A 27,834-nucleotide genomic window follows, 5' to 3' on the forward strand; every position below is an offset into this window, starting at 1 on the left:
GCGTTTAGCCAACCGTGATTAGTAAAAAAAATAGAGCGCCGCAAAAAGAGTCGGCGAGGGTTGACGCGCAAAGCGTTTTGCGCGTCGGTCTAAAACTCCCGTCGGCGTGGAAGGGGCAGTCGTTAGCGCGACGCGCATTGCCGGGGTGTTGGCGGTCGTCATGTGCCGAACGTGCCGTTTGCCTCCGCGCCGGTCAGCGTGGCGCTCGGAGCGATTCATCTGCATGAATGCACGCGCAAAGTACTGAAACACTCGTCGTTAACAGCATGCACGGCCAAGTCTAGATGTACAATGAAAAGATTGTTTAGAACGACAAAGTCCATTAAATTACCATTCCCGTGTTCGCAAATGTTGCCCGTTGTAACAGGAGTGGCCCTTTTCATGTCGGGCCCCTTTTTTAGATGTGGGTGGTTTGGCTTAATTCCAAGAGCTTCATTCAAACACCCAACAACCCTTTATCTGCAGACCGCTGCGATAACGCACATTGTCAAGCACTATTCCCACTGCAGTTTTTTTTGCCTGTGGACGATGGCTACTCAGAGGGTAGCGCTTGTTTATTTTGAAGCATCTGCGACTATACGTTAATTAAATTACCCTTATGAATATACACATTTGGACTTACACCGACACGCGTTGGCCTACATTTACCAATGACATCACGGAGGCTTTAATGCCCACTTAACACACAAGGCACTTTGGTAATTCCTTGCATTAGCGAGCTGGTATGGGAATTGAACGTCGATCCTGTGCTAGCTGGCCGACTTGCTAGCACATGCCTACATCTCTGATTTACGGCCACCCAAGACATGTATGTATGAGTGTTGAATAAATATGCCTCAATAGGCTGCGAGTGTGCCAGATAAAGAGAGGGGAAAGTGGGAGAGCGCGGTGCGTGCGGGATGGGGGCATGGTGAGGGCTGTACTCATCCTTCGTTGGGAAATAATTCTCCACGTTTTTTTGTCTTTTCTTTTTTTGTTTTCCTGGCTTGGACATGCTTTGGGCATTTGCTGTAATTAACGTCGGGCCGCAGTCGGCAGAGTTCTCACACATTCAATACTCCCCTTGGCAGGCGGCTAAAACACACACGCGCGCGCGCGCACACGCGGCAGAGCGAGGAGCAAGCGGTATCGCAGATGACTAAATATCTAGCTGGAAAACAATCGCTTTTTTCATTCCAGCTCTGCCCTGTCTCAGCGCCCCGTTCCCAGGCTTTTCTCTTTCCATTTCCTGATGCCTTAACGGGCCAAGCAGCGACCACGGCCACCCCACCCCGCCTCCCCGCGCGCTCCCCCTGCCTCGTGTTCCCTCCACTCCCGCCACCCGCTGCCATGTGTTTTTTCATACCAGCCTGAGCCAAAGCACATGGCTGGCAGGCGGTGCGTGTTCCTGTGCACAGCGACTGGCAGAGCCTCCGGGGCGGGAAAACTTGCCATCAATTACAGGGGAGGGACTCTCACCCCCCTCTACCCCTCAAGGCCCCCCCCCCCACTTTGTTTAACTTGTTGTCAGCTGTGCATGGAACAAAGCACTTGATTTAACAGTGGTCTTGGGAATACATAATTATGCCACCATAGATGTTGTGTAGGGGTTGTGTTATGTACACTATTTACGTGTGTGTCTACACGCTCAAATGGAGAGCCGTAGTGCAGCGGTAAGCACGCTCACGGCAAAAATCAGTGACGAATATCTGAATCGGTCCTGGAGCTCCCCTTGGTCGACAAACGAGTACCTGCTGCAGTGTGTAAACAATCTCCACTACGGAGACAAAGGCGGCCGGGCGTAGTGCTGGCCACTCCATCCCCTCGTGTGCCGTTCCGGCCTTCTTCCGCGCTCGCTAACCGCACTTGCCCCAACAGTCTGTTGATGCTATACGGGGGATCTTTGTTTTTGACACGGTCAAGATGCTGTTCTGTATCTTCACGTGTTAGTCATCTAACGCTCGCTGTTAATGTGATAACTGAAAAACCGGCTGAATGGTGATGTGGCAGAGTGCTGTTCTCCTCCCGTTTATTATCGGCTGCAAGTTCGGAACGAGTTGATTCTTTCTGTTATCTCTCTGGGGGGTTGAATAGAATGAGTACCACTTTTAAGGAAGTAAACAGTGGTTTTCTTTTTTTTAGCAGAGGCTGCTCCTTGCCATAGGAATGTGGACTTTCCAGTGCTTAGCTAGGCCTGCCAGTGGAAGAAAGCATTGCGAGTTTGAGAATTCTCACACCGTCATGTCACAGTGAAGCAGGAAGCGAGAGTTTTGACGTTCATTTACTTCCCCATTCACAAAACTGCGTTTTTCCCAACCATGCGTGTCGTAAGTCCGTGTGTACCCATACTGCGTGTACAACATCCGAATTATGTACGCGCACACAGGATGGTGTGAGCCTGGTGATTAACACTCTCGTAACTAAGCCATCTTGCACAAAGTCCACGGTCCCAGCAGCTTCTGCCGGGCTGTGCATTTCGACGGGGGGGGGCGGGCTCCGTGAAACGCCCGTCTCTCCGTTGGCTCCGTGGCAAGTCGAATTGGCCGGCGGCAGCTTTCAAGTCGGCCAATTCCACAAAGATGTGAAAATATCCGCAACCTAATTGTGTGAATATGAATACGATGCAGGTCTTTCTGGGTGGATTGTCACTCTCGCTGGCGCGGGGGTTGGGGGGGGGGGGTATTTAATTGAATGTAATCGCTCTCATTTGGTTCTGTTTATTTTTTTTTGTTCTCCTGAATCGACACGGGACCGGGCGCTGCATTTGCGACCTTTGTTGGAAGCCACGTCCCCTCTCACCTGCGGCTACACCAGAGGTCGCAACCGGGTAACCGATACCCGTACCCTACCCGATACCCGGCTACCCGTACGTAGCCGTTTGCGACCCTGTTGCGGCCGGGTACGGGTACGGGTAGGCCGTGAGTCACTGGTGAGCAACCGTTTGTCACTCATTTCGGGTAGGGTACGGGTACGGGTAGGAAACGGGTACCCATACCCGGCCGGGTACGGGTACCCATTTGCGACCCTGGTGCGGCCGGGTACGGGTAAGGAATCAAAACCCGTTTGCGACCTCTGGGCTACACCGTCTCACTCCGGCTTCTACGGCCTCCCAACTCATTTGCGCACCGGCTCTCTTGTCCCAGCGGCTCTGCGGCTCCCACGCTCACTCCGGCTCTACTTCTTCACTGGCTCCTGTGGCTCGCTGGCTCACTGGCTCTCATTAGTTCACTGGCTCTTTGGCTGGCACACGTAGGAGGGGGGGGTTTAATTCAGACGTTGGTCACCTCGAGGGGTGGGTGGCCTCCATAATCCTCGGAGTTTAAAAAATCCGCATTAAGTGCCAGGGCCATTGTTTGGAACCCCCCCCCTCCCCACACTCGTCTTTTGTGTGAGTAGAATTATTATGTTGATAGAATAATGTGGGCAGATGCTATTAAATCAGGTTCGTATAACATCTGTCAATGTAAAGATTACTCCCTCCAATTCAATCAGTTTCTCAGAACTATGCTTTGGTAATCAGCTTGATGGCTTAAAGGCCGGTAGGCTGAAGCGTCGGCCATGCTGTACATGCATATAGTGCCCTTAACACTTTTTGTCATCATTGGTGGTTCGTTTTCTTTCTTTTAACTTTATATTTCTATCTCGATTTAAAGCTTTCGTGACTGCAGGGATTCATATTCTTGGTTCTTTCGGTAAAGTCACGTAGAAGGGGTAACACAAGCAAGAAATAACACAAGCAATCGTCATCAGGTGTGCAGTCGAAACGTCGTGAGAATTTTATTGTTTTATTTTTTTATTTTATTATTTCCCTTCTACGTGACTTTATAGTTCTAGTTTTTGTACATGTATTTGTTATTGATATTGCCTTGTCATTCACATTAATTGGTTTTCATTTATCATTGTGTGTGTACCAAGTTACCTTTCGGCCCTGCTGGATGAAGGCCTCCCTGGGGGTTGTGTGATTATAATTGACTACGCTGGTTAGTGAGGGTTGGTGAAGCGATGACATCCATACTTTTACTCTCCACTCAACGTTAGCCGTGGCTGGCAATCAAGCTCGTGTGGCTGGATTCAGAGCACGGTGTGCTAACAACCGTGCCACCGCCGCTTCCACTCCGGCTCCTTGACGTCCTCACCGACGGCCCAACACCAACCGTGCGCGTTTCTGAGTTGAATCTTGACCCTGAGTTGCATCGTGGCCCATGAATTGCGACTGTTCGACAAATCGGGTCACAATCCCTAGCGCTGGAGCTGCACTCCCCCCCCCCCCCCCCTCGGCACTGCGTGGCCACCTGGGTGGCCGAGCGGAGGCCCGATTGGAGCCGTTTGGGTACGAGGGTCGCAGAGTCCAGGGAATGCTGGCCTCGGAGGGATGCAGAGGTCGCAACCGGGTACCCGATACCCGTACCCTACCCGATACCCGGCTACCCGTACCCGACCGGGTACGGATACGGGTACCCGTTTGCGACCCTGGTGCGGCCGGGTACGGGTACGGGTAGGCTGTGAGTCACTGGTGAGTCACCGTTTGTCACTCATTTCCCAACGTCTTGTCTCTTCTCACAATTCAAGTTCCTAGAATCAACCCACCCGCGCCTGCAACATGGCTTCATCCCAGAGGTCGCAATCGGGTACCCGATACCCGTAGCCTACCCGATACCCGGATACCTGTACCCGGCCGGGTATCGGGTACGGGTACCCGTTTGCGACCCTGGTGTGGCCGGGTACGAGTACGAGTAAGGAATCAAAACCCGTTTGCGACCTCTGGAGGGAAGGCACCGCTTGGAACCACCGCGCATCCCCCGCCGCCCGGCTCGGTCGCAGCATACAATGCCGATCGTTGATCTGCGATGTTCAAAGAAGTTACGTCGTTTCCCCAAAAGTTGTTTATGGGTGCCGAGCCACCAGGAAGTCGCCACGAGAGTCCGTTTGCTTCGTCGACGCTTGGAGCGTTCACCCGCACCCGCATGGTGTTTCTGTGCAGCAGGTGCTGTTGAAAGGCCACTGGGATGTTAAGGCTTTCCAGTCACAATAGAAGTAGCCAGACGTTATATTTCATTGTCAGCTAATGGTGATGATGTTGATGAATAATTAGCGGTTGCAGTTGTCAACGGATGCAATAATGAAGAACTCTCGAAAATGCCGTTGTGACGCTGACGACTGCACGTGGGACAGTGGCTGCTACAACAGTGGCTGCTACAACAGTGGCTGCTACAACGCTCAGTTCGTATTAACTGGGGGCAGCGTCGCCAACTCCCTCGGTGGCGCTTGGTCACAACGTCGACGGTTAGCGCTCGTGACAGGCGAGGCGTGCGCGGCAGCGTGACCGGAACCAGCATGAATGATTCGTGTCGACGCTCAAGAACGCGAAGAAACGCCGGGGTGATGGCGGCGGCGATGACGGTGGCGGCGCTGTGAGCCGTGCTCTGGCCTGCACCCCGCCACGGCCGTCCCCCGACGGCCCCGGTGCGTGCCGCTCGGTCGCGCTGTCGGATGTTTTCGAACGTCATTTACTTATCGCCCGAGCCACAATCTGCTGTTGAGCTTGGAAGGCGTCCACGTGCGGCAGGATCCAGATGGGGAGCGCCGCATCGTCTCTCGCCCGCGGGGCCCCTCGTGGGCCCGTTTTCAGCTCCACCGTATCGGGCGGAGGAATGCAGAGGCGCCGTGCCTCGAGGTAGAGTGTCCGCTTGCTTTGCTCACCCCGCCTCCGCTCCTCTCGTCCGCTTCGACGTCTCGGAAGGGCGCCCCCCCCCCCGAGTCACGGTGTTCTCTGACCTCTGCCGCGGGTCTGCGTTAGCGCAACAGCCAAGCCGGCGCGCGGGTTGGGTGGCTGGGATTGTACGAGCCCGACCCCACGGTTTTGCTGGCTTTGTCGATCGCTGTTGGGTGCACGAGAAGAGGCAGTGCCCTCTCCGCCAAACCAAAGCGCTGTCATCGTTATCGTTGAACTTGTGCCACCGTGCCCAGAATGTCTCGCTTTCCTTGTCAAACCTCTTGAGATAATGGCTGGAGTTGAGGGGTCGCCACTTTTTAAAACTACGTCGTTGTGTTTTATCATCCCTGATATGACACTGACCATAACCGTCGCCCAACGTGCCAGATGCCGCCCGCTCATCAAACTTTAAGTGAATATTAATGATTTTAGCGTTACACATTTACATCGACGTTAACATGTTTACAGCTCCGAGCCGAGCTTAGGGTTAATCGTTGTGCCCATCTTCCCCTGCCCCATGCCCCCGTTCCCTGTACCCTGGTTTTGATGCACGCCTTTTCCCATCATGCCCATGTACTGTGTGTGGTGTGTGGTGTGTGTGTGTGTGCTTGGCATGTATGATGAGCGATGTGTCCTTTGTGGTGTACCGGTATGTGTGCTTTGTTTGTAGCGTGTTGTTTCATGGTGGTGTGTGTATCCCTCTGTTGACTGGGTCATGTCGCCCGCATGCCAAGCCGCGGCATGCCCAAGCAGCTTTTGTTTGGCTCGATAGAGCCGCATGAGGTAGAGAAGATATGGACTGATGCGATACAGAAGGATGTGGAGTTGATTGGACTTGCCGATGACTGGTACCAGCGGTATCAAGATCGGCCTCTGTGAAGGAGGCTCGTGAAGGACGCTGCCACTGGGCAGTTGGAGGCAGTCGCCCTCCAACAAAAACGGAGGGGAGAGGAGCGACGCTCACAACAACGAGTGGAGCGCCCGGGGAGCAAAAACGTGGCGGGGTGATGCATCTGCCAAATCATCCCAGTCAGTCAAGCGAGCCTTCGACACTGCACGTGACGGCCTCAAGGTGCACCTAGCCAGGCACGAGCGGCATGGTGACGTCACCGCCACTTGGTGATCAACGTCGGCCATCGTCTTCGTGGTCGTCGTGGTACCTGCGGTGCGAGCGTGCGAGCGTGCGACGCGTGCGCGGTTTGTCCTTGGTGCACGCGTGACACGCGTGCCCCGGTTGGTGTGCCGTGCGCAGGCGGTGCTGGAGGACCACTCGGGCGGGGGGTGCCGCATGGAGATGGAGGTCGTGCCGCTCTTCCTGGTGCCCGACACCAACGGCTTCGTGGACCACCTGCCGGGGCTGGCGCGCCTGCTCGCGCTGCGCCGCTACATCCTCGTCGTGCCGCTCATCGGTACGTTCCCACCGCGGCCTCCTCCGTTCAATCTCACGGGCAAGCCCCACGGAGGGCACCTGAACCGTGCGCGTTGGCGGGATCGACGTGGGTTCTTACGAGGATTTTAACAGCGGAAGGGGACAAAATACCGCACTCTCTTTTCTCCCCGGTTTTTTTTTTGCCATTCGTTGCTTCGCATCCGACGTTAAAAGTTCCCGCGACGTCGTTTGGGGAAAAGCGCGGGCCATTGTGTGCCGGCACCGTGCTCACAATTTGTCACGTGTGAAAAATCACCTGCAAATTACTTACTTGGGATTACGCACGGCAACATCGCTCCGGCTGTGAAACTTAACGCAGTGTCTGTGAAACGGCGCCTTTGTCTTAGAAGCCTTGCGCTATGAGAATGGCATGAATACAAATTGCATTAAATTACTAACAATATTATTATTCTTAGCTGTGGCTAAGAATAAGAATAATTAAGCTAAGTCAACAGGACATTTTTTTAAAGTTGCTCCATCACCCAAAACAGATGCATTTGAGAGGTGTTTAAGGATAATTAAAAAGAAAGGGCATATTAAATAAATACCTGGTAAGTACACGAGGTGGTGGGTGAGCAAGAGAGTAAGGAAGTGGGGGAAGGGGAGTGAGGCAGTGAGCGAGTTAGTGAATAAAACGGTGAACGAGACAACTGAGAGAGTGCGTGAGTGAACAAGGGGAGTAAGATGGCAAGAGAGTGACTGGCAAGTGAGGGAGAGAATAAGAGTGAGCTAGGGAGAGATTGAGAGGGAGTGAGCGTGGCGTAAGAGAATGAGAGACTCTGAGAGTGGGCTAGTGAATGAGAAGGTAGAATGTGTGAGTGAGAAAGTGATTGAGTGAGGAGGGTGAGTAAGTGAGGCTGAAAGAAATGAGCGAATGAGAAAAATTAGCGAGTAGGAGAGGTTTAGCGAGTGATTTGATTGAGAGAATCGTAGAGCCGAGTGAGAAAAAATGAACGTGCGAGTGAGTAGTTGAAAGAGTGAGTGAGCAAGTGAGAGAGTAAATCAAGACAGTGTAAGTGAGCGAACGAGAAACTGGGTGAGTAAGCGCGCGAGCGAGAGAGTGAGCAAGTGAGTCAGCGAGTAAATGACTGAGTAAGTGAGTAAGCGAGCGATCGAGCGAGTGGGTTAGCGAGTGAGTAACTGAGTTAGCGAGTGAATGAGTGAGTAAGCGAGTCGGTGAGTGAACGAGCGATTAAGCAAACGAGTAAGTGAGCAAGCGAGTGAGTAAGCGTGCGAGTGAGAATGAGAATGGGAGTTGTGTTGGATCCACTGGGTTCCCAGGCTCATTGTGGTGTTGGGCCAGCGGAGCCGTGTGGGCATGAGCCCCACGGCAGTGCGCGGGGTTGCAGGCGAGGGGCTGGCACGGCGCCAGCGCAAATTGCTGGCATGGGGTTGGATTTGTGGGGCCGGCTTTTGGGGGTTGGGAGTCGAGGGAGAGCGGTGGCGAGGGTGATTGTGGTGTGCTTGCCGGCGAGGAGGAATGGGTTGTTGGCAGTGTTGGAGAGAGGATGGTGGTGATGGGGTGGGTGGGGGGTAGTGTTGATTTGTGTGATGGTTGTGGTGGTGGTGGTGACGATGAGATTTGGGAGTGGCGGTGCAGCGGTTAGCGCGCCGCGCTACAGACACGGCGACCCGAGTTCGACTCACTCTCACGGCCAACACCGGTGACAGTTATGTGAACCGGTCCCGGTACTCCCCTAGATTTACTCGGCCTCAAGTGACTACCTGGTGTGGTAGTAAACACCGCTAATAAGTCGACAAAGGCGGTCAGGCATAGTACTGGCCACCCACCCACTCCCTCGCGTGTACCGCGCCGGCTTTCATAGATGCTCGCGAACAGCACTTGCCCCAACGATCTGCTAAGGCTACAACGGGGGGGGGCGATCTTTGTCTTTGGGATCGGTGGAAGTTTTCATAGGGGCTGGCGGTGCGGTCGTGATGATGGTGCAACGACATTGGTACGACGCGAGTGTTGTCGGCACCACCGGCTGTGGGACAGTGGTGGCTGTTGGTCACAATTAACTTCGTTTTAGTTTTGTGTTTTTCACCGTTTTTTTTGCTAATGCTTCTCTGTTATTGACTCGTGTCGACCCCCCCCCCCCGGGGTCACTCTTGAAAATGCGAATATCTTGGTCTCTTGAGTTCTCACCTGGTTACAACAGCATGAACTTCAAAGTCTTTTGGCTCCACGTACCTCATTGTAACTGCGTATAATTGACATTCATCATATATATAAATATGTTATTCTTGGGCACAAGTCCCCACGTGTATAGTGACCCTTGGAATCAATTTGAGGAATCTATGCAGGGATACATAATCAGTGATGATGGCAGTGGCGACGGTGGTAGGGATGGTGGTGGTGGTGGTGTTGATGATGATGGTAGAGATGGTGGAAATCAAGGGTGTGGGTGATAATGGCAGAGGTGGCAGTGGGTGGAGGTGGTAGTGGTGATGCTGGTTGTGATAAGATCGTAATGATGGTTTGTTGCTGGTGATGATGATGAGGGTAGAAGTGATAGGGGCTGTCGTAGTTGTGGTGGTGGCGGTTGTCTTAATAGTGGTTATTGTAGAGGCAGCGGTGCTGATGGAGGTATTGGTGGTGAGTGGAGATGGTGAGTGGTGGCGAATGGCAGTGCTTGTGAATGCTTAAGTGACGCTGAGCGGTGGTGGTGATGATGAGTAGAGATGGTGAGAGGTGGTGGTAAATGGAGATGGTCAGCGATGTCCGTGGTGGTGGTGAGTAGAGATGGTGAGCGGTGGCGGCGGTGGGTACACGAACGTCATGGAGGGTGGCTGCTCGCGGCGGGGCTCTGAACCCAGTAGTCTCTGCTCGGCGGCGGGGAGAGTGAGCGAGCTGGCGCATTCGGCATCCCGTGACCAGATGTAGCCTCTCCATGCGGATGCGGGGTTGTGTTTACAGTGGAGTGCCCGTTGATAAATGATCTATTAGGCTGTTTACTCAAGGCGGTGGGCTTGTTTCATTCTAATAGAGAGCATATTGCAAGCTGAACAGCAGTTTGTCTGAATTTATGCTGCCAGATTTTTTTCTTCCCTTCCTTTAAAATGCTTTTTTTTTAGGGGGTTGGGGGGGGAGAACCTTTTTTCCAGAAAGGGGAGAAAAACCTATTCTTATTTTTCATGCTTTTTTTTATTTCCTGCAAAAAAATGGGGGCGGGGTAGGGGGGGGGGCGGTTGGGCATCGCGGAGACAATAGACGTGCGGCCTCACTGGTGCTGAAGAGGCCCCTTTGTGTGGCGCGCGCACATCCCCAGCGTGTCCAGGCCGGCGGTAATTTATTCAGGCATGCAAATGTTCAAGATGCGACACAAAGAGAAAACGGGGGAGGGAGAGAGAGAGAGAGAGGAGGGGGGGGGGTGGAGAGAGAGAGAGGTGGGGGAGGATGCGTGAAATGTCCAAAAGCCCCTGAGTGCCAACATTTGAATGACCCACGGCAGTGCGGAACATTACAAGTTACAAATAAAGTCGCCTCTTGTCAGCCCGAGCGGTGAGCGAGTACCTGGGACGTTGCCCTTGTGTTTTTGCTCGGGAGCTTCCTCTGTCGGTTATCAAGACGGACGGGGCTGGGACGCCCGTGCCGCGTGGACGCGATGGCGCCAGGGCCACGAACGCGCGAGAGTGGGCCACGCGCGCAGGCGCGGGGAGTTTGGCAATGAAGGCACAGCCGTGCGCTCAAATCAACCTGTGCTTGGTCGTGAAGAAAAATAAAACGTCGCTCTTGTCAAAGTAGATTTAGGAAAAAAATGTCAACTTTTGAAAAGGTTTTTTTTACCGCATTCCCAATGTGTATTTAAGCAATAATAAGTCGAGTGATGGATGGAACTGGAAAGCGTATAAGAATTAAATTGAGTGTATTGTATTGGCTGAATGCGAGAGATTTGAAGTGTTAGTGCTGTAAATGTTATTTTTTTGTAACTCTAACCATGTCACCTCCAGTCAAAACAATCCCACTGATTATCCAAGCGTACGGGTGCTTTGGAGTGTAGGATTTAGCAGCCCAACACACAAGGATTCTTGGGATCTGGCATGCAATTTCTAAGCCGTGGGAACACAAGGCAGCTCTTTAGCATTAGTGACCGCAGCAGAGTCTGTTTGAAGACACCAGCTATGAGGCCGTACAAACAGAGCAACACATTTCTGGATAACCACTTTATTGAGCAAACTATGTCCCTAAGAATTAAATGCAGCCACCCCCCCCCCCCCCCCCCCTTTGCTACCAGGATTTTATGTTGGCGTCAACAACTTGTTACCGCTTTGTGTTGTAAGGTGGGTACAAGAGCAATGTTTTATTTATATTCTTTTTACCAAAGTCTCCTTATAATGCTTCAGAGCTGAGAGCCTCCTTGTTACACTTTCTCTTGCAGCGAGTGGCAGACGTAAACGGATGAGCTGTTTGTTGCCGATCAGTCGGGGATGGTGCCGTGAGATCCCCCACCCCACTGTGTCCAGGCTTTGGCCCTGAGGCTGAGGCCCAGTCTCGTGGAACCAAATAGTACGAAGACGCAGCAGAGTGGTTCCTCTTCCCCATAGCTCAGGATCCCAGCTGGGCACCCGGAACAGGGGAAGGTTCTCAATGTGTCACGAAACAATGACGCAATTTGAATGTATTTAGTCCGTCTAAATGCAACTGTATTGCATGAATGGCCTTCACAGATGAAATATTATTTTCAATAATAACAACGCAAAGGATGGCGATGATAAAATGCAACATGCCACATGGTGTGGGGCAGGAGGGTGACTCAGAGAGGATCAAGTTCAAGTTTCAAGTTCATTTATTAGGTATAGCCCTGTGAGCCATTCGGCTCTTGAATCGGGTGCAACCGCAACAAACAAAAAACAAAAACATGAACAAGAATACATCTCAAAGTGACTATGTGCAAACAGAAAATCCAAGAAAAGACAGCAAAATATAGCAGAAAAATCACCGTACACCAACACTGTGTGCAAAAATCTCAGTGGGATGCAAGTCAAACAACAAAAACCACAAGACAACTTAGATTAAGGCCATCAGTCTAACTCTGTACTACAACAAACAAACATGGCCAAACCAAAAAACGTATCGAAAATCACCAAAATAAAGCCATAAAAGCAATGAAACAGTGGTCATAGGAACTGTAACCGAATTTTCACAATAAATGACGTGAACAGCATGTTCCACCAAACCCTGCAGCCATATCTGGCTGCATGAGGATGGCCTCACGCTGCCGAGAGGGAGGTCACAAGGTCAAATTCTGCCCCTACCCTCCCTCGGCTGTGCCAAAGCCAAGTTGCTTTGTGCCCGAGCGATTCCCCAAACTTAAGCCCCACTGCTACGAGGCAGTGCTTGGCCAGTGTTTGTAGCCATGCTGTTTTTAACAAAGTGCTGCCAAGTTGACCTCCATTATACGACAGTGTTAGTGCCCGTGTCAGCCCATATTTACTACTCTTAGCTTATACTTCTCGTTGCACCAACTGTGACTGCAGGCAACGGTCCAGCTTGACTATTTTTATTTCATTATTTGTAATTGCATAGATTTTTGGAATATTCATTGGCAGATCAAGGCAGAGGAGTGGTTTTGTTTTGTTAGCAATTCGCTTCATCTTCAGGAGCGGATTTTTTTTGTTCCTTCCCACCGAAAACGTGGCACGCTTCCTGTAAAGAAATCTCCGAGAAGACATTCCGGCTGAGCCGAGCTGCCAGAAGGAGGAGACCCCCGGCATCCATCGGCAGTGCTTCGCCCGTCCGAGAGCGGCGCGCGAAGCGGAAGTTAGGCGTGCGGTGAGCTGCCCCATGCTCCCAGCGCCCCAAGAGACAGAAGCCATCTCTCGTATCAGAAACGACGCCAGGAACGCCAGGGCCTAGCATGGGAGACCCGCCATCTCAAAATGTTTGCCCGTCAACCACGCTCGTCCAGGCTCCTCCTCTGGCGTGCGGCCCGCCAGAGGATGCAGCTCAGCTGCCACCGATGGTGAGGCTGCAAACTTGGGGGGCACCTTTCCTGAGGCTGCAAACTTGGGGGGCACCTCTCCTCGGGCCGAGGGTCCAGCCTGGGGAGTGCAGGTTGAACTCACATTCTTCTTGGTTCTTTCGGTAAAGTCACGTAGAAGGGAAATAATAAAATAATAAAAATAAAACATGATAAAATAATTCTCACGACGTTTCGGCCACAACGCAAGCAGCCGTCCTCAGGTGACGGCTGCTTGCGTTGTAGCCGAAACGTCGTGAGACTTATTTTATTATGTTGTATTTTTATTATTTTATTATTTTTCTTCTACGTGACTTTACCGAAAGAACCAAGAAGATGAATCCCTGCAGTCATGAAAGCTTTAAATCGAAATTGAACTCACATTGTTGAAGGTTAAGCGCATTCAAGTTGCTGTACATGAGCAAGCCGACTGTGGCCGCCCTGTTGTTGCTGCACCGTACATGTTAACGGTTATGCCACGAGTACACGAGTGTGCCTGCCGCGTCTGATATGCTGGCGCCTGGTAGCCAAGTTGCCTGTTTTGTGCCACTCGACGTTTTTCTCCTTCGTGCCCTCGACTCAAGGAATCCGAGATGTCTGCCCAGGTCCAAGAGGCATCTCGAAGAGTTTTGCCTGTCGATGGCAAGAGGCTTGTTCCCGTAAGGATCCGCCGGATAGGCTGAACAAGTCTTGAGGGCTCCTTGAAGGAGTTTAACAAACCTTTAAAATTATTTTTGCTATTTCCACGGCAATAATTTAAACTGGGGGTGGGGGGGGGGTTCAGTTCCAGAAGTATTCCCTGTTATGCGTCATAGTTTTTGGGGTGAGTTTTTTTTTTTGCACAAGAGGGTCAGACCTGGGGATGTTGGCCCTCACTGTAAACCGGCCACTCGTCCCCTTCTCCAGTGTTCGGTTTGTCGTGCGTCCCCCCCCCCGCACCCCCGGTTAGCACGGTTGGCTACGTACGGTGCCAAAGAAGTTCAACAGGACCGTAGAGAACGGCGGGCCTTGTCTTCCGTGGCGCAACTGGGGGAGTGGAGGTGTTTAGGTGGGGGGGGGGGCAGACATTGCCATTTTTGTCATGGATGTGTGAAGACAACCATCTACAATCCTCCCAGCTCTCATCTCAGGGTCATGCCTGGGTGCCGTCGTTATTCCTCCATCGCGTTGTCACGTGGTTCCTCAATGTTGGTACACATTATTTAAGTTATCAGGTTGCGTGAACGACAAGGCTATAGTGTGCAGTGTATGGTTTATTCTAAGCTACCTCTTCTGGTCGAGACGGTTACTGTTTGAGAGGACTCTTCTCTGCAGCGGCGGTTGATTTAACTGTAATCGAGTACGTGCCAACATGGGCACCAACACAAAACATCAGCCGAGTGCAAAATCTACCTTCCTGCCTTACTCTCGCACATGTCCGCATTTTCTAGACGAGCGTTTCACGCGGCGAGTTAGATTCCACCCGATAAAGTCACCTGACTTGTCTGACCCCCATCGGGTGGAATCGTCCTCTTGGAGTCGCTTTGAACTCCTGGCAGGCGTAGGAGAAGAGTGACAAATAACGGCGTGCGTAATGGCGGCGTCGCCCTGTGCACACCTCCCGTGCAGATTACCAACCCGCGGTCACATACACGCACAGCCGTGGGCTGACCTTTGACCTGGCGAGAGCCCCCCGTAGATTTAGAGTACAAATATTTCAAGAGAAACATCGGGAAGCTCTGTTTCGTCTAGGGGTGCCGAATGTCCGTAATTTACTTCATGGTAATTTTTTTTCATTGGGATTGAGAATTATGAGGTTGTTTTTCTTCTATTTTTTTTTTTGCCTTCTTTAATAATTGGTGGAGGCCATCTGCTGTCTACCCGTGAAAGGCCGCTCTCGACTTAGCCGAGGTTTAGGATTAAAACCCAGGCGCTCATCGGTGTTGACTCAACGTGGGTATAAGCTCATCTCTGCATCAGTCCACCCGCCCACCTCCGCGTTCCAGACTTTGATTTAGGAATTCGCCTGTCGGATAACAAATAAATAACAGAGCTGCGAGGCGAATGCGTTTTGTGCGAATCAATGTATCGTTTACCGCCTCCACGTGTTTGACATTGCAAGTGCAATGATCGCCTTCGGTGATCCTGCAGAGCTGAGCCACCATGCAGGCAGACTTCCTCTGACACTGCACGGCGCGTACTTCAGATCACAGTGGCCGTTATTGTGTTGGTGTGTTGATACCCCTCGGGGGGGGGGGCTGGCTGACTCGTTATCTGATGTCACATGGCAGGTCACTGGGCCACCACGTCTGATATCCTGAGTTTCCGATTCAGGCAACCATACCTGATTAAACTTGGTTCTCAATTATAGCGGGTTGATGGTCTGAGCAGGGTCACCAATGGCACTACTCTTGTGTTCCAGTGGTGAGCATTTCATTTTTTTAAATTTATTTGCGATGCAAATTGAATTCTTTGCAGGGGTATATAAAAGTTGTGCCCCGAGTGTGGGTAGAGTGTGTCCTATTGATGTATTCAGGGTAAGCCGAAAAGGCTACCCAGATAAATAAATAAACGTCAAAAGAAACCAAATCACTTGAACCGGAACACAATTTGCATGTTAATTGGGCAGCTCGTTAGTTTTTTACGACGTCATCTTTCATGGCCATTCTCTGACGCAGGGTTGTGCACTGCTTGCTCTTGAGAGTAGTGAATGGAAAATGAGTTGCCTCTGGACATGATGCCAGTAGCCGCACAGTTGGAATATAATTAGGGGGGAAAGTTTACCCTCCTGGACACTAAACCACAATTTGAAGAGAGTTTAAAAGCCAGAGTGTTTATGTTGATCTCTGTTGGCCCTTGTGTGTTATTACCCCCATGGCCCACTTCAGTCGCATGATCGCCCATTTAATAACAGCCCGTTTTTCAAGACGGTCCCTGATTGGGATATTTGGTCATTTCCTCATCGGCGCTTTCAGCATTTGGAAGGAAACTTGCGTGTCCAGTCTCTCTCGTGTGTGATCGTGCCTAAACCTCGTTCATCACTTCAGTGCGGCATGGTATTTTTTGGTATGGGGCCGGTAAAACTATCTCTGTATCCACTTGCCTACCTATCGCCCTCCCATTACCCCGCTCCACGCCTCTCCGTGTACTCCTCTACCTCCCTCTCTCCTGCCCTCCGTCCACACATTCCTCCTTGCCCTCTCTCTCTAAGTTTCTCCCAACCTTCCCGCCTTGCCGTCTACCTGCCTGCTTGCCTGCTTGCGTACCAACTATTCAGAACGAGAGACGTTTGCGTGTAAATTAACACGCGCGCACGTCAGGAAAGGCGCACGTGAAGTGCTCGTGCAAACAGTAATACGCGGAGTTGTGTGACAGCCCCACCGTCGCTGCCATGCACCTTCGATGGAGACACCTGAGCGGTTTGTACAACAGGCGTGTTTACCGCTCGTAGTTGTCGTCGTAGAAGCCACGTCGCCTCCAGCCCTGCTGGGTGTATTCCCCCCCCCCCGCCTTCTGCCGGCCGATGGAAAGGGCTCGCGCAGAAATCTGCGGAAAGCGTCCTGGTTTAACGCGCAAGGTGATACCGCGTCAATTGCGCGTTTGAAACTTTGCCAGGCGCTTCCCCTGGGAAGTTCGGTTGAACTTTGGTTGCAGGTCAGCATGCGCAAACCTCTCGTTTCGCGTGAACTTGACTCGCAGAAATATTCTCACGCCACCTTTATAGCATCGGCCACGAGCTTTGGCGCCTCCGAGTATGTTTGGCCAGCCTGGTTGTGGGCTAAGTGCTGTTCGCTGGTGTTTCATGGACATGGGTTTGGCAAGGGGGGCGGGGCGGGGGGTGGGTTCGGTGGGTGACCCACACAGCGCCCACTCCACACAGGCCCTGCGGCTGTGACGGGCGCCAGGTGTTCATTTCGCAATAACTCCAGCCGTTCCCATCCTCCACACTCGCCCCCTTGTGTGTGGTGTGGCCTTGTTCCACACCCTCTCTGTGTGTGGTGTGGCCTTGTTCCACACCCTCCCTCTGTGTGTGTGTGGTGTGACCTTGTTCCACACCCTCCCTCTGTGTGTGTGTGGTGTGGCCTTGTTCCACACCCTCCCTGTGTGTGTGGTGTGGCCTTGTTCCACACCCTCCCTGTGTGTGTGGTGTGGCCTTGTTCCACACCCTCCCTGTGTGTGTGTGTGGTGTGGCCTTGTTCCACACCCTCCCTGTGTGTGTGTGGTGTGGCCTTGTTCCACACCCTCCCTCTGTGTGTGTGTGGTGTGGCCTTGTTCCACACCCTCCCTCTGTGTGTGTGTGGTGTGGCCTTGTTCCACACCCTCCCTGTGTGTGTGGTGTGGCCTTGTTCCACACCCTCCCTGTGTGTGTGGTGTGGCCTTGTTCCACACCCTCCCTGTGTGTGTGTGTGGTGTGGCCTTGTTCCACACCCTCCCTCTGTGTGTGGTGTGGCCTTGTTCCACACCCTCCCTGTGTGTGTGTGGTGTGGCCTTGTTCCACACCCTCCCTGTGTGTGTGGTGTGACCTTGTTCCACACCCTCCCTGTGTGTGTGGTGTGGCCTTGTTCAACACCCTCCCTGTGTGTGTGTGGTGTGGCCTTGTTCCACACCCTCCCTCTGTGTGTGGTGTGGCCTTGTTCCACACCTTCCCTGTGTGTGGTGTGGCCTTGTTCCACACCCTCCCTGTGTGTGTGTGGTGTGGCCTTGTTCCACACCCTCCCTGTGTGTGTGGTGTGACCTTGTTCCACACCCTCCCTGTGTGTGTGGTGTGGCCTTGTTCCACACCCTCCCTCTGTGTGTGTGTGGTGTGGCCTTGTTCCACACCCTCCCTGTGTGTGTGTGGTGTGGCCTTGTTCCACACCCTCCCTGTGTGTGTGGTGTGGCCTTGTTCCACACCCTCCCTGTGTGTGTGTGGTGTGGCCTTGTTCCACACCCTCCCTGTGTGTGTGTGGTGTGGCCTTGTTCCACACCCTCCCTCTGTGTGTGGTGTGGCCTTGTTCCACACCTTCCCTGTGTGTGTGGTGTGGCCTTGTTCCACACCCTCCCTCTGTGTGTGTGTGGTGTGGCCTTGTTCCACACCCTCCCTGTGTGTGTGGTGTGGCCTTGTTCCACACCCTCCCTCTGTGTGTGGTGTGGCCTTGTTCCACACCCTCCCTCTGTGTGTGGTGTGGCCTTGTTCCACACCCTCCCTCTGTGTGTGTGTGGTGTGACCTTGTTCCACACCCTCCCTCTGTGTGTGTGTGGTGTGGCCTTGTTCCACACCCTCCCTCTGTGTGTGGTGTGGCCTTGTTCCACACCCTCCCTCTGTGTGTGGTGTGGCCTTGTTCCACACCCTCCCTCTGTGTGTGTGTGTGGTGTGGCCTTGTTCCACACCCTCCCTCTGTGTGTGTGTGGTGTGACCTTGTTCCACACCCTCCCTCTGTGTGTGTGTGGTGTGGCCTTGTTCCACACCCTCCCTCTGTGTGTGGTGTGACCTTGTTCCACACCCTCCCTCTGTGTGTGTGTGTGGTGTGGCCTTGTTCCACACCCTCCCTCTGTGTGTGGTGTGGCCTTGTTCCACACCTTCCCTGTGTGTGGTGTGGCCTTGTTCCACACCCTCCCTCTGTGTGTGTGTGGTGTGGCCTTGTTCCACACCCTCCCTCTGTGTGTGGTGTGGCCTTGTTCCACACCCTCCCTCTGTGTGTGTGTGGTGTGACCTTGTTCCACACCCTCCCTCTGTGTGTGTGTGGTGTGGCCTTGTTCCACACCCTCCCTCTGTGTGTGGTGTGGCCTTGTTCCACACCTTCCCTGTGTGTGGTGTGGCCTTGTTCCACACCCTCCCTGTGTGTGTGTGGTGTGGCCTTGTTCCACACCTTCCCTCTGTGTGGTGTGGCCTTGTTCCACACCTTCCCTCTGTGTGGTGTGGCCTTGTTCCACACCTTCCCTCTGTGTGGTGTGGCCTTGTTCCACACCTTCCCTCTGTGTGGTGTGGCCTTGTTCCACACCCTCTGGATTCCATAGCGTGGGCAAACTTGGCGGCGCATTGTGTCACACGGCTTGTTTTTACAGAACATTTATCATTGAGGTATCGAGCACTATTGAAGTCCCATTTCTAATTAATATCAGGCGAACGCTCCGTGCACAGTTTGTTTTATCCTGCACACGTGGGGATAAAATTCCGGCCTTCCTAGTTGCTCGCTAACAGCACTTGCCCCAACGATTTGTTAAGGCTATGCGGGGTGGGGGCGAGGGGGGGAGAACATTTTCGTCCTTTGTGGGTGAACCACGTAAGTTGCAGTGAACATAAGTTGAGCGAATGAACACTTTGCGGCTGAGACGGTGTGCATTAACGCTTATTAACTCACGGTAAGGGAGGAACGCCGGGGTCATTGCTGCGGGTGACCGTTGTGTGCGTGTGAGCGTGTGTGCGCATGTGCGCATCGAGCAGAGCCGCCTATTTGTCTTACTTAAACAAATTAATTCCATCTTGGGCAGCACTGCACGCGAGATATATGCCGAGTTACTCGACTGCGCCACTTAAGAACAGCGCCATTAATTTCCCACTGAGTGGGTGAGTGTGTGCGCCTGCTCCCGCCAAGCACACCCCCACAGGCCTCTGTCCGTACCCCGTGAGTGTGTGTGAGTGTGTGTATGTACGTGTGAGTGTGTGTGAGTGTGTGTACGTGTGAGTGTGTGGGTGTGTCTGGGGAGTGGTGGCGCAGCAGTTAGCGCACCGCGCTCAGAACCCGGCGAACTGAGTCGATTGGCGCTCACGGCCAATACCAGTGACGATTATTTGAACCGGCCCTGGGCCTCCCCTTCAGTCGCTAGGGAGACAAAGGCGGCCGGGCATAGTGCTGGTCAACCCACCCCCTCGTGTGCCATGCCGGCCTTCATAGGTGCTAATCGCGAACAGCATTTGCCCCAACAGTGTGTTAAGGCTTTATGGGGGTTATCTTTTGTCTTTCTATGTGTGGTCCAACGCCCCAGTGTTTGTGCATGCGCTCATTTCATGGCCTTTAATTAATTTTTTTCACGATTTGTTCTGCATGCTTGCTTGTTCACGGTTTTCCGTTCTCTTCAGTCCAACTCTCCACGATGCGTCTAACCTGAGCCCGCTTGAAATTCATTCTCTCTCGCACGAGAGATCCGCAGCAGAGTTGGGGTTGCACAGAGACTTCTCGATTCCGTGAACCAGTTGCGTCTTGTCCGTGCGTTGAACTTGTCTTGCTCCGCACGAAGCCAACCTCGCTCATCGGAGGTGTGGCTTGGTTGACCAGGTGTAGGTTTCCGCATTGACACTCGTACACAGCGGCCTGCCCTTGCGCGCACCGTGTTTGACGTGTGCCACGCACAGCCTCAGCCCGCCGGGGAGATGGCGAGGTGTGCTGCTTTCTGAACCGAACTTCTCAAAAGTCGTTCGCTTCGTGCCTGACGCCGCCACCGCGAAATTCCCCATGGGCCAGCTCCGGGTGCCGAACCTAGGACGTTTGGAGGTGTTAAACTCCGCCGTCTCGACACGCCCATTATGATCATCCCTCGAGATGCCAGGGCTCCAGGGCCCCCCCCCCCCCGTCACAAGAGAGATCTCTTCCGAGGTGTTAGCTCGGCGCTCTCGCACGGCCATTATGAGCCCCGCGAGAGCCCACCGGTGGCGCGGTGCGCCCGTGTGCGTGTGCAGTGATTAACGAGCTGGACGGGCTGGCGAGGGGCCAGGACGCGCGGCGCGCGGCGCAGCAGGCGAGGCTGGTGCAGGAGCGGGCACGCGCCGCCGTCACCTTCCTGGAAGGGCGCTTCGAGGAGCGCGAGCCGTGCCTGCGGGCGCTCACGAGCCGCGGCAACGAGCTCGAGTCCATCGCCTTCCGCAGCGAGGACACGGCCGGGCGGCAGGTGGGACTCGCGCACCCACACACGGCCGCTCGCCTGCTCTCGCCGAGCCCGCTCACCGCCGATTAGCACGGTTGGCTACGTACGGCGCGAAAGAAGTTGGACGTGCGGGGAAAGGCACGCCCGGGCTCCCGCATGCCCGCATCCCCACACACCCGGGCACCCATGTGTAAACACGCTTTGCCGTCCAAAGATACACCCGGGTGCCCACGTACCCACATGCCCACACACACCCGGGCACTCATGTACAGACACATGCGTAGCTGTTCAAAGGCACACCTTGGCAACACTGGGGGCCCCCCACCGCGCACCGCCGCCAACATCCGCCGCCGGTGGTCCAAGGGCGGCTCTCGCGGCGCTCCACCGAGTTGCCGCTCGCGTGGCCGCGTGACGCCCGCCCGGCGCTAACGGCGCCCCCTGCCCGTGTGCCCTCCCACAGGGGAATAACGATGACCTCATCCTGTCCTGCTGCCTGCACTACTGCAAGGACAAAGCCAAGGACTTCATGCCAACCAGTAAAGGTGCTCGCGTGCAACCACTCACTGCCTCCTCCGCTCGCTGCTCCCCCTCCGCTCGCTGCTCCCCCACCACTCAAGGTTTCCGGAACACAGCGGAGTGGTGTGCACACGCGCCCGACACGCGCCCAGCACGCGGCATCACCACGCTGCATCACCACGCTCACTCGTCACGCTGGGGGTGTGGCAGTGTGTGTGCATCGTGTGTCTGTTTGACTGGAGTGTTACTGTCTGCGTAGCTGCCTGTGTGCACGCGCGTTGGACCTGTAACGCTGCGTCCACCTCGCGATTCGATGAATCGGCACGATCCGGCCATCGCGGTTTATTCTCAGCATTGTTTTTAACGTTGTGGTGAAGGTAACATTTCCAGTGGTTGCAGGGGTCACGTGAACCCATTACGGCACAAATTGAGAATAATTGATTCTCCCGCAAATGACTTATGCGTGTGTTGCGATCTTAAGAATTAATTTTAGTCAATTAATCGATGCGTAGTCGCATGCCTGATGTGTGTGTTGCTGACTGTCGCGTGCGCATGTGTGTATCGCTGGCGGGTGTGTGGGTGACTGTGTGCGACTCAGCCTCAAACGAGTTTCTGGCGCATGGTGTGTAAACATTACCACGAGGGAGACAAAGGCGGCCGGGCGTGTTGCTGGCCACCCACCCGCTTCGTGTGCCGTGCCGGCCTTCGTAGGTGCTCGGTAACAGCGCTTGCCCCAACAGTCTTTTAAAAGCTACACTGGGTGTCTTTGTTTTCTACACAGACTACCGTCAGTACGAAATTGCCGCCTCAGCAACTTTAACAAACAATATATTTATGAATAGGCTGAATTTAATTCACTAAAATTACAGAGCACATCAGTAAACCTTCAGAGCCGATATTTTTGGCCAACCGACCAACAGGAAAACGTTGACATTGGCAAACGTGGGACACAGCAGACTTGGCTGGGGTTCTTGCACCGAGCAGCTCTTCAGAAATCCAGAGGCGGTCCAAGTCTCGCATAAGTGACAGCGAGATATATTGCCCTCACAAAGGCCAATCAGTCAGAATACGGTTGGTCCGTTCCTTGCAGTGATCGTATTTGCATTTTACACACGTTGCAAGTGTGCGTCGTCGTGCGTCCGCGGGGAGAGGTGGCGACCCTAGTTCGATTCCCATAGCCACGAATCGCATCGACGCGTGCTGTGGGCCACCCTGCCCCCTGGTCAATTCGGCCTAAAATTAGTACCTGGTGCATTGTTTGACGGCCATCACTAGGAAGCCAGCGGTGGTCACTCCTAGCCCTTTTACCCCATCTCTCCATAACAGTCTTTGACTTGCGTGCAGCGTGTACCTATAGTTCAAGATTTCCAATCGTTCATCCCCACTGGTTTCTTTTAAGTTACCCCAGTGCCTTTGAATGCGACGTCCGGTGATCGCAGACTTGCACCTTTGTATTAACGCACAGACACGGCGGTGCGGGGTGGGGGGGGGCCCCTCTCAAGGGGGGCGCGAGGCCCGGCGGCATGAAAGTCGGGTCCAGGAGATCGTTTTAGACAGCTCTGTTGGAGCGATATCACCAGCAGACAGGCGGTGCTGAACTCACTATCTGATGGACCGAGATGATGAGAGACTGCACTCCCTGCTGCTGGGAGAGTGGGCCGACTGCCAGGAGGATGAGGAGGAGGAGGGAGAGATGCAGTCGTTCAAGACGAGAGTCTCTGTTAGGCACGCGGACAATGTGGCCCAAGAGGGACCTTTGAGGTGCCTCCGTGCGCCGTACCAAACCTCGCGATGTAGTTTCCTACAAGAGCAGGCAACGCCATGGGTTCACAGTGCCATTACAAGGCTGCCACTGCGGAGGGAGTGAGGGCGGGCATTGGTTCGCGTATTTTGGTACGAGCATGGCAGCCCATGGTGGGTGCAGAGTCATATTTTAACGGGAGAGACCTTCAATCCAGCAGTGGATTGGCAAAGAGTTGAACGTGACAAATCAGTGGATGTGTAGTGCAGGTGTCGTGGGTCCTGTGACGCGGTGCTGCCAGTTGCTGCTGCTGTGCTGCTGTGCCCACCTGATCGCCACGCTCGCACAATTTGGCAAGATTGGGCTGAGCCCTGAGTGAAAAGCTCCCACGCAAACAACAATAATGCTAATAATGACAACGATTAACAAAAAAGATTTGTAACGTGCACAGATTTCACAAAACTGGCAAATCGCAGTTCAATCGTGGACTCTTATAGTGATGATTTGCAGTGATAATTATTACTGCAGATGTTGCCGGCTCTTCCGCGAATCCGGTTCGCTGACCGCCGCTTCCCCCCCCCCCCCCCCCCCGTGCCATCCCCGCTCGTGCCCGTCCCCCAGGAGACCCGATCCGCCTGCGCCGCGACGTGGTGCTGCTCACGGACGACCGCAACCTGCGCCTCAAGGCCCTGACGAGGAACGTGCCGGTCAAGGACGTGCCGGCCTTCCTCGCCTGGGCCAACGTGGGCTGAGGCGAGGAGCGCACGGAGCGACCGCCCCGAGGGATCGGAATAGGAGCGAGCGGCGGCTTCCTCGCGACGCACGCGTGGCGCGCGTTTGACGGCCGCGCGCCCGTGCTCCCTCTGAGAGGAGGAGGAGGAGTGCGGGGTGAGGCGGGCGGCAAGGCGACAACGCCCGTGTGGCTACCCACTCCCCGCCAGCGGCGAGCCCCGTCTGCCGGCACTCGTCATGAAGGTTTTCCCTCTCGAGCACGGGTGGCGGTAACGCGCGGGCGACCGGCCCGGCAACCCTGGCACGATCGGCGGGTTGCGGCTCAAGGTGGTCGGTGGTGATCTCTGGAGAGAAGTGTCGTTAACAAAAAAGGAAAAAATAAAAGAATGTATTGTTAAAAGTGTTTAATTAAATAAAAAAGAAAAGGCGCAACCAGAAAGTTCGGGAAAAAAATAGGAATCGGTTGATGCGCAGGGGGTTTAAATGTTGAGAACAATTATAGAAATGTCAAGAACAAGAAGTGGAAATACCACGAACGCGCGGTGGTGGTGGTGGTTGGTTCTGATTTGTGTCTCCCCGTGCCGCACGGTGACGTTTGTTCGCTGGGCAAAAGTGCTTTTTGGGGCGGCTGCAATTGGCACGATTTTTTTTTTTTAGAAAGGCTCGTGTTGGTGGAAGGCATTGAAAATAGTGATATTTATGCAAAAAAAGACTTGCTATTATTATTAACACTTTGGGGAGTTTTTTTTGGAAAAGCTTTTAACACTCCACTCTTGGAACCAAAGCATCAGTGGTGAGGCTATTGGCAAAGACAAAATAAAAGTGTAACATTAACCTGTCAGGTTATTTGCTTAAAGTATTCCAAACGATCTTTATATTTTAAATTTTCCTTTTCCTGATTGAGTTAAATGCCCCCTTCGCTAAGCCTGACACAACCCCTCCCGGGCCGAACCGCTGCGAGGCAGCGTGCCACGACTCGTGGATGACCAGCGCTGCCCCGTGGACTTGGTGGTGCGTCGAGCCGCGGTGATGATGGCATCACGGTCTGAGCATTTGAGACCGGAGCGCGGAGACGGAGCCGCGCGCCGCGCTCTCTCGATGGGCCTTGCGCCTCCTCCCTCCCGCGCGCCGTTTGTCTTTAATAAAGGGCAGGGGGGGGATGGTGGTGGAGGGCGTTTAATGAGCAACAGAGTCGCGGGGTTTTCGTTTCCCTCGCTCGCTCTCAGCCTGCGAGCCCGGCGGAAATGTACGGATTCCTCGCTCAATTCCGCTCGTCCTGCGAAGGCGGTGGTCGTGGGTTTGGGGTAGCGCGGTTCATGAGGGGGGGGGGGGGGCTCGCGCGGCGCAAGGCACCCCCCCCCCCTCACCCTCGTGAGCCGCGCGGGTTCGTGGGAACGCACGCACGGCGAGGCTGCTCAGCCCAGCCGCCCCCCCCCCTTCACTCGCGCCTAACTCCCCCTCCCCCCCAACTCTCCTGACCGCTTTTTGGCCATGGCTCGTTTTTGAGCGAGCGCCCTCTTGCCGGATTCCAACTTGACGCCGAGCGTCAGGGGAGCTGCTAACAGTTGTTATTCACTCTGCGCCGGACTTGGCAGCGCCAAACGGTGCACACTTCCTCTCCTGCCACCCCCACCCCAGCACCGTCTCCCCGTTGTATTTTATTCTCTCCCCCCCCCCACCTCCTCCTCCCCGTTCTCTCTCGCTCTCTCAGAGTTTGGCCCATCCGCGTGCAAGTGGCTTGAGATTCACACCGCCCGACAGCATGCCGGGCGCCCTGCCACTTTTGTTTCAAGTCCATCCCAGTTGCTGCCAATGTCGAGCGAGCTGGCACGGAGGGGAATTTTATGTTTAATGTGCGCTTCGGGTCGAGGCATGCTGACGTGATTGTACATCAAAAGGAATCCACGTTGAGCTCGTGACGGCTGCTGTGCTTTTTTTTGGGTGGTACGAGTGTGCCCCATGTGTTTCCGTATTGCAGGCAACATGTGTGCCATGGATTTGAGTTGGCGCGTTTTCTCGCAGGCCTTAAGCACCCGAGTTTGATTTATGTGCCGTGCACATCGGTGGCAATTGGTGTTCCGGCTCGCCGCATTGTCAACTCGCCTACCGTATACGGTGCATAAAAACATTGGCACTGGAGAGACAAAGGTGGGTGCTGTGCCAACCTTACTAAGTGCTCGTTAACAACACTCCGACCAACAGTCTTTCCAGGCTTGAAGAATAGGGATCGTTGTATTTGAGCTCAGGTGTGCATGTGCCTGTGTGTTTGTGTTTTGGAGCATTCATATCTGCTGTTTTCAGTCATGTTTGGCTTATACGTGTGTTCATTCATTTGAGTAAAAATTAAAAAAAATGTTGAGTTCAGTTTTTTTGCGTGTGAATACAAGTTGCCTGAATTGTGTTAGGTGGACATCACGGAACACAATTCCAGCCTCAATTTCATCGAACTTCGGGGCGGATGTCTCGTCAGGAAGATGTCCTCCGCGAGGAGGCAACGCTCGACATGTTTCGTTGGGGCGAGGCTCCAGCGGTTGCCTAAGATGGCGTTGCTCTCGTTCGGCAAACGACGACGCGCGGAAACCCATTGGGAAATTATTTCCCGGGACCCGGATGCGTTTCAGGGGAAGATTCGGTAAAGATGTAAACAAAGATACGGTACAATGGAACCGGAACATCCGTGGCTTCTCTTTGAGACGGCGGTGGACCCTGAGACGGCCGAGACCCAGAGAAGGGTGAGGAGAAAGGCCCCCTGGTCGGTTTTTAGCGGCAGATCGGCTGGTTCACTGGGTGTTGCGTCTCGATGTGCGCGCCATTGGCTCAAAACACCGGCGACCGTTGCCGATCGCGCGGTGACCCCCCACCCCCGTGCGCGCCCACGTCTTGACGGACGCCGAAAGTGAAACGTGAAAACGGGCGTACACGAGGTCTGCAATAACAAAAAAGTGAAATGCGTGGCTTGATATTAGTGTTCTTATTGTGTTAGAAAACTGTTTTGAAAATAGAAAAAAATGTTAAAGAGACTTTCTTACTCTTAGAGTGTGAATCGCTTCGTAACGGGCGTTCACTGACAACTCTTTTGTCTCAAGAGGTGTTTGGCCCTCATTGTTGCCGGTCTCCTGTCACCGTGTTGGCGAACTTCGCCTTATCGTGCTGAGACGGGACTGCACTGGCTGTCTCTCCGCATTCAGTTACAATAAACAAACAAATATTTACCAGGTAAGACCCACTGAGCTATATAGCTATTTTTTCAGAAGCGACCTGGCCACATGATTATCGCGTAGAAATGTATAGCAGCCGAATACTCTCAACGCATGTTGATTCTAAATGTGGAGGGAAAAACCCGGAGGATTCGGAGAAATAGCCATGTGATCACGAGGAAAGAGAGATACACCACACACTCCAAATATACAGCAGGTGTCTGGGTCGGGATTGAACCCACGACCTCTTGTATACCAGGCGAGGTAGTTAACATCTCATAGCCACCGCGGCGCCCATCTCGCCACAATGGGAGGAGGGTCGTGCCAGGCTCGACCCCTCACCGATCCGTGCGGCTCGACAGCCGCACTTACACGACTACTGGCAGAAAACGTTGTAATCCCCCGCGATGTCACCTTGGTGAGAGAGCCCTTCCGTGTCAAAGGCATCTTGCGGACAACGGTTACTTATTTGGCCTTCACCAAACTATGCCTGGACCCCCACTTGAGGTTTCGTTCCTTGCGACGACAGGAAAAAAAAATCCTGTTTATCGATTTGTATTTGCACGTGCCGATATCGCCCTCAAGAAGGTTGTGCATCGGTGCGCATTGCAGCGAAACGGGGCTCGCGGAGCAATAAGAAATGAGAAGAGAGAGACCCGTCCCGACCTCGGGCCCGAACGCCGACCGAGCAGAGTAAATTGCGCGCAACGAATCCCGCAAAAGAAATGTAAGCAGTGAGTGCA

At 53.7% G+C, this 27,834-nt stretch overlaps 1 protein-coding gene across 3 annotated transcripts in view; it reads left to right on the plus strand.

Annotated features, from left to right (window-relative positions):
• SMG6 (SMG6 nonsense mediated mRNA decay factor) overlaps positions 1-26,466 on the plus strand; it is a 184,546-nt gene extending 158,080 nt beyond the window's left edge. For 2 of the 3 annotated variants that reach the window (XM_078873763.1, XM_078873764.1), the window contains exons 17-20: positions 6,945-7,101; positions 20,721-20,929; positions 21,366-21,447; positions 23,784-26,466. In XM_078873763.1, coding sequence (XP_078729889.1) covers positions 6,945-7,101; positions 20,721-20,929; positions 21,366-21,447; positions 23,784-23,914 — 579 coding nt within the window. In that variant the 3' untranslated portion in view covers positions 23,915-26,466. Of the gene's footprint in view, positions 1-6,944; positions 7,102-20,720; positions 20,930-21,365; positions 21,449-23,783 lie in introns of those variants that run through there. The other variant, XM_078873765.1, reaches the window with a different exon arrangement.
• Positions 26,467-27,834: the final 1,368 nt, after the last annotated feature.

Source organism: Lampetra fluviatilis, chromosome 37 (assembly GCF_964198595.1).
Source record: "Lampetra fluviatilis chromosome 37, kcLamFluv1.1, whole genome shotgun sequence".
NCBI classification, from domain to species: domain Eukaryota; kingdom Metazoa; phylum Chordata; class Hyperoartia; order Petromyzontiformes; family Petromyzontidae; genus Lampetra; species Lampetra fluviatilis.